The sequence below is a fragment of the Gambusia affinis genome, linkage group LG05, assembly GCF_019740435.1.
Source record: "Gambusia affinis linkage group LG05, SWU_Gaff_1.0, whole genome shotgun sequence".
Classification (NCBI taxonomy): Eukaryota; Metazoa; Chordata; class Actinopteri; order Cyprinodontiformes; family Poeciliidae; genus Gambusia; species Gambusia affinis.
Window position 1 is genome coordinate 28503895 of NC_057872.1, and position 6834 is coordinate 28510728.

At 39.9% G+C, this 6834-nt stretch overlaps 1 protein-coding gene across 1 annotated transcript; it reads left to right on the forward strand.

Annotated features, from left to right (window-relative positions):
• The first annotated feature begins 105 nt into the window (after positions 1-105).
• On the forward strand, positions 106-5780 carry rabac1 (Rab acceptor 1 (prenylated)). Its single transcript, XM_044117006.1, has 6 exons — positions 106-230; positions 1884-2025; positions 3238-3450; positions 3640-3737; positions 3936-4037; positions 4970-5780. The coding sequence occupies exons 2-6, from the start codon at positions 1895-1897 to the stop codon at positions 5056-5058; spliced, it is 633 nt and encodes a 210-aa protein (XP_043972941.1). The 5' UTR covers positions 106-230; positions 1884-1894; the 3' UTR covers positions 5059-5780.
• The last annotated feature ends 1054 nt before the right edge of the window (positions 5781-6834 follow it).

A 6834-nucleotide genomic window follows, 5' to 3' on the forward strand; every position in this document is an offset into this window, starting at 1 on the left:
TTGCATTTCAAGTTAAAAACACATAAAAAGATAATGATATTAATACGAACTTATTTTATTCTTTGAAGCATCCCTTTTCAATGAGGTTCGTAGTGTGGCCAATAGGTGGCAATGTGGTGCATCGGAATACCAACATGTTTTTTTCCCCCTCTCTCTTTCTGTCTGTGGCCACATCACATCCGTGATCCTGAACAGCAACAAAGAGGAGGTTGTCTTATAAAACTTTTTCAGTGAGTACCTAGATTTTGTATTAAGGATTGTATGAAGTACAGTTTTTAATGTCCTTTAGTCGACAAGAACGTATATGAGCATCTGTTAAGTGTTTTGATGTTATGATAAGCTGTCCGCTTGGACTAGAGTTGACGTAAACGTTAGCAAAAAAGCTACATGTTAGTGTCTTGAATTTCCGGTAAAGTTGTGTTTTTAAGCACATATTTATGCATATCATTTACCAAAGCGACTTTCTAAATAAAAATATTATTACTAACAATAACAGATTCATGAATATCATGTTTGTTGAGTGATGTGGTATTGACCAGGCCCTTTTTGATTGTAATTTTCCACTGCCCTACTACTAAGAAAGTATTCAGCCGGTTTGAGCGAACATTTGATCAACAATCCATTCAAATACTTAAGTAAGTTTTCTCTGGTGTAAATTAAAAGCCTTTGGATTTGAGAGTGATCTATTGGTATTGTTTTTAGGCTTTAGCATAGGTGTAGTTGCCTTAAGGACAATTCATCATATGCTTCAAGTTTTAACCACCAGATTTATTCTATAGTAGGTTCTAAAAACATGTAAGTTATTTTATTTATATTTGTATATTGCTATAAAGAATTCTTCTCCCTCTAATAATCTTGAGCTGTCCAGGCTTTGTGATGATCTTCCAAACAATTTCGTAAATAAACAAAACAATGATTTTATTTCTACACATTTTCTTCGTGTTGGTTCAGGCTGTAGAGAGTGCGACACCTAATGGTGCCACCTGTTACAAATGGATAAAAAAAATAAACAGGTAAAGTAATTTGAATGAGCAAGGGTGGTGGTTCTCACCTTATGTAACAAGTACTTCCAGGGTAAATACTAGAAATACACCAATCTTTCAGCCAGCCAGATTCTGTTTTTCTCATTCATTAAGTTTGTAGAATATTATTTCCTGATACTACTGTAATAATTAACATTGAAAGACAGATTTGGACTTTCTCACCAATCAAATGTCAAAATCCAATATGGCTTCTTCACTTTTTAACTTTAGTAATAAAGTGTTGCTTTGTGTCTCCATGACATCTGTAGCTAATCCTTATTTACAGTTTGTTATACCTAAAGTATTGCCAAACCTGGCTTGTAATAAATGTTAACTTCATGATATATTGAATTCCAATCACCATTGAAGCATGTGCACAATATCACAATCCCAAAAGGTTGTCAATTATATTCTGTCTTGTATTTGTCCTCCACATGATAACTGTATATTAATTGAGTTATATGGGTTTTGATACAGAATTTAGTGTGTGACGTGTGAATACACCTACTGATTTAGATGAAAAGGAGAATGTTTATCACACCGTATATCTTCATCACAATACTCAACAATACTATGTTACAATTGCATGTTTTCCTACTATAGTGCAACTCTTGGTGAACTTTCTTGAAATGTATTATGTAAATATCAAGCAATATTTCTAAAGGGAGCCTAAGTACCACCACCAAAAGAACTACCGCTCACTTTAAAAGTCTTTATTGAAGCAAAGTATATTGGGTCAAGAGGAGGAAGGCCTTTGGCTAGCAGCTCCTTGATGATCAACTTATTGTTGCAAACGTGTTCAATGTTTAGTTGCATTTTACATCCAGACATTTAAAATTCCTTGAAATCTCCTTTCAACAGGACGTTTTCAGATGTCCTCAGGTGCACCAAAGGGAGAGAACTGCCTTGTGGACATGGACAGCAAGGCTGGAGATCTGTTTGGTGCAGAGCATGCTCATCCGACTGGAACGGGGGGTAACGGTGCTACTGGAGTCCTGGCCAAGTAAGAGCCTTTCACTTTAGATTTTTTATGTAAAAAATAACAGATTACATCAATATTATTACCATATTTTCTGGATTACAAGTCGCTCCGGAGTACAAGTCGCACCAGCCATAAAATGCATGATAAAGAAGGAACAGACATGTATAAGTCGCATTTTTTGGGGAAATTTATTTGGTAAAATCCAACACCAAGAACAGACATGTCATGTTGAAAGGCAATTTAAAATAAAAATAGAATAGAGGCAACAACGGGCTGAATAATTGTGCGGTATGCTAACGTTACATGACACGTAAACAACAAACCGAGAATGTGTCTGGTATGTTAACATAACATATTAAGAGTTATTCAGATAAATAAATAGCATAAATAACATGCTAACAAGTCTACCCAACCATCCGTCTCACTCCAAATCACTAAATCTAATGAAATCTTCATCGTCTGTATCGCTTTTAAACAACTCTGCTAACTCCGGAGGTAGAAGATGCGGTGCTTCCTGTTCTACGTCGCTTACGTCAGACTCATCGTCAGTTGCAAGTATTCCAGCCTTTCTGAATCCTGACACAATGGTTTCTGTTGTCACTGAAGCCCATGCTTTGTCGATCCATCCAATGACTTCCAGGAAAGTTGCATGGCGCATTCTCCCGGTTGCCATGAAGTTGTGCTCTCCATCCATCATCCACTGCTCCCACAGGTTACGCAAGACTGCCTTAAAGCTCCTATTCACGGAGATATCAAGTGGCTGGAGTATTTTAGTTAAGCCTCCAGGGATGATGGCAGGAATGGAGTTGAACATTTTTAATTTATTTTTGAACTGTGGCGTGATGTGCACTCGCATGCTATCCATCACAAGCAGAGTTTTGCGTGCTCTAAAGAAGCCATCCGGATGCTTAGTGTAGCACTTTGTAAGCCATAAGTTCATCATTTCTTGATCCATCCACACTTTCTCGTTCACGGCGACTGCCACTGAGGGGGATTGGATTTTTGGCATAGTTTTTCGTTTGAAAAGGCCTAGAGCATCCTCTTGCGGATTAGTGTGAAAATAACATGTGATATGATATAATAATGTGCTAATAATTCCACACATAAGTCACTCCAGAGTATAAGTCGGACCCCTGGCCAAACTATGAAAAAAACTGCGACTTATAGTCCGGAAAATACGGTAAATAGATAATTTTATTTTCATATGTATTTTACCTTACCTTCACTTTCCAGGCTGTGGCTTCCAAAAGGCCTCTCAGTCAGCGTGGCTAAAGAATGGTTTGACCGCCGCAGGATGTCCATTCGACCGTGGGCCAGTTTTGTTGACCAGCGGAAGTTCTCAAAACCTCGAAACTTTGGAGAGCTCTGCCAGAGGGTGATGAAGAACGTGGAGGTTTACAACAGCAACTACACCTTCATCTTTCTGGGTCTCATCCTCTACTGCATGTAAGGCCTCAATGAGTTGGATCAGTGTTGGTTTAATCTCAAAACAAACAAAGAAATTTGCACCTCATATTCTCATATTAGCAGTTGTTTTTCTGTAGTCTGTGATTAAAACAGATTTCAAAGGTCATGAGATAAGAACTGTTACCTTGAAATCTGAGTGATTGACTTGTTTGTGCTTCTGATCCTCAGCATCAGCTCACCCATGCTGCTGATTGCCTTGGCTGTGTTTGCTGGTGCCTTCTACATAATCCACCTCAAGTCTCTGGAGTCCAAGCTGGTTGTTCTTGGTGAGTAAAGGTGGCATAAAATGAAGTTATGTATTTTTTACATATGCTTCTTGGAGGAATTTTATTTCTCAGACTTCCTTGGAAGCATGTATTTGTTTTATTATTAAGTATAAGCCCAACCAGTCCTGTACTAGGCAGAACAAATCTGCACGTATAAAGCGTATTAATTGGTTTTCTTTGTGCTCTCTTTTTCATCAGGTAAAGAGCTCACCGTCCCCCACCAGATGAGTTTAGCTGGAGCCATCTCTCTGCCCGTGTTCTGGTTGGCAGGAGCCGGCGCTGCTGTTTTCTGGGTTCTTGGTAAGTCAAACCACTGCAGTTAGGTTTTGCCCCATGTTGCTGATTTGCAAGCATTAGTTTGCTGGCAACAAATTGCCAACAAAATATGTGGCACTGTACACACTGTACATGTTTATTCATAGCTTCAGTGGCCATGCTCACAAAATCTGTGGGATTAAAAGGTTATTCAAAGAAATACACACTTTTTTCAGGTGTATCACTTCAAGAATTACAAGAAACTAAAAGACTCAAAAAAAACCTGAAGCTTTGTTTTAGGTCATGCAAGCTGTCATGCTTTACCTGCATGACCTAACAGGTGCTTGCACCTAACAGGTTATGCAGCTTTACCTGCATGACAACCAATACAGACACAAAAATCCCTATATTCATACTGTTTCCATCTCAGTCGAACCACAGATTTCCTTTAGGAGATGTACAGTTTCAACTCCAGTCAGTCTTCAGTCTTGCTATTCTGTCTGCCTAAATATGCAGGTCACCTCATTTGTTGCTTTGTACAGCTGATGTCATATTGATGCAGCCAACCTCTCAAATTTTCATACCAAGTTAATGATAAAAAACTATCGATAAACTTTAATCTAAAATAAATGTGCAAAAAACGTGTGCTGCTATTCATCATTGTGCACCAGTATGGAATAATAATGTTGCTTTGGCACAATTTAATTTGCTCTGCTGCACCTCAGGTCCACACTGTTGCAATCTGAAGCCTGGTGTGGGATTAAAGGCGCCCTACGCTCATCGACAAATTGTTAAATTTGTAATGTGATAATAACTTTACACCCAAATGTCTGATTAATGAGGGCCATTGTATTTTTATGACCATGGTTGAGTTTTTTTCCTAATATATTCAGTTTCATGGACTGTTATTGTTTTATTAAAAAGCTCGACATATTCTCTGTCCTAAAATGCATTTTTCTCTTTTTGTCTCCTCCCAGGAGCTACGTTATTTGTAATTGGCTCCCATGCCGCCTTCCGGCAGCTGGAGGGAACAGACTTGGATGAGCTCCTTATGGAGCCCGTGTAATGACCCAGCTGAACTTGAAGCAGCTTCTGATTGACGGTTGAGCGTCTTTTTGACCCAGTGATTGCACCAGCCTTCAGGTGTTTGGGGGGGAAACTGCTCTTAAACCTGTTTCCAAGCTATATGTGTATCTTATATTCCAGGTATTTAACATTACGGCATTTATCAACGCACCTTACATTGTGTCGAAGAACTGTTGTTACACTCTTTCATGTACATAGCACAGATCATGAATTTCTTAATAATCAATTAAAGCACATTGTGAGATTATGGGCCTTGATCTGCATATTTCTAACCTCTTATGCCTTTGGTTTGTGTCATAAAGCCTCTTGCTCCTTACTGATATACTCGCCATCTATAAATAGAGCTTTCGCAATGAACTCTCTGCTGTAGAAACAGATTCTGTGGCTACTTCATATTTATAAACTGCTGTTTATGAGTAATTTCCAAAGGTAAAGTGCCATATAAAGCTTTAAAATGCCTGTTTTTATTGAATAAAATGCTAATTTGAGAAACGCTTCTGGATCATTTACAAGGTACTGAAGGCCTGCTGTGTTGAGTGTTCTCATGGTGTGCATATTTAATCGGTCTGCTTTGAACGTTCAGCTAATGAAAGCATGTTTCAGAAATGTACTATTTGTTTACATTTGATGGAAATGGTGTGTTTTCGTATTGGAATTTTTGGAAGTGCAATAAATCCTTGTTACTGATTCGTCCTTAAACAGCACGGTTGTCTTCTGTTTGTGCATGCTGGGCAGTGCTGTGTGTTGAACTTTGCGACCCTCAGAACCTCGTCTGTACCGTTCGGTTATTATTCCGGTCCGGTCTGAATGCACAGTGGAATAAAACGGCATGGATCCCTCCTCTCTCTCTCTCTTTCTGTGTGTCTGCGGCGCTGCAAACTGCACTGTTCACTGACAACCGCCCCACCCCTTCGTTTCCCCCTATTCTTCCCCCTCTTCATGTGACCCCTGTGACCTGTGCTCTCTGACAGCACAACCAAAGGACCCCATGCACCGGTTGCCATGGCAATAACCTTGGAGGGCCCCAGCCAGACATTCACCCGTCCACAGGAACACTCGCTTACACACTGCGGCAAAAGCCAAGCGATCGATATTCTATTATACGTCGGGGCGGCGGGGAGGAGGGGGAGAGAGTGGGGAGTCGCACTGCAGTGAGCTCACTGCAGACACCAGGGAAATTAGAACAAGGGTGAGAGTGAGAGGGTGTTTATCAGCAAGAGTGACACAATGTGTGTGTGAAAGGGAGCGGGTTTGTCATTAGACAGCGGTGGAGCAGTCTCTGAAAGTTTTTGTTTGTCCAATTTGTGCCACAGCAGGCAAAGTATTTAAGTAACCTGTTCTCTCAGGTGATGCAGAATTAAACCATGCATGGCTTCCTGTGTACTAGATGATCCACAGGCTTATTTAAAACAGATGACCTCTGAGAGGTTACAGCCTGAAGGCAGGGGCTTCAGGAATGCAACCTTTTCTTATTCTTGATCCACACTACACCTTCACAATGCTTATAAAGTAATGTTGTCTCTTATTGAAGCTCATATGTTGAAGTCAGGTGAGGCTGACATGTACAGGTTTTGGTGCATTACCCTGGGCTGCTGCCAACTCTTCCCCTATAGATCAGAGACACCAGGTGGCTCCTTATCCTCAGATTCATGTTAGGCCATTTTAGCTACAATCACTGCTACATATCTGCACCAAATCTGCATTTATGTCATTAGATAATAAAAGAATGGAGGAAGGCTGCAAGAATTGAGGTGAA

What these genes read in the sequence shown, in the direction of transcription:
- rabac1 (XM_044117006.1), top strand. Translation starts at nt 1,895, where the DNA reads ATGTCCTCAGGTGCACCAAAGGGAGAGAACTGCCTTGTGGACATGGAC. An exon ending in GGTCTCATCCTCTACTGCAT is followed by an intron (nt 3,451 to 3,639) that starts GTAAGGCCTCAA and finishes TCTGATCCTCAG; the next exon opens with CATCAGCTCACCCATGCTGC. An exon ending in TGCTGTTTTCTGGGTTCTTG is followed by an intron (nt 4,038 to 4,969) that starts GTAAGTCAAACC and finishes GTCTCCTCCCAG; the next exon opens with GAGCTACGTTATTTGTAATT.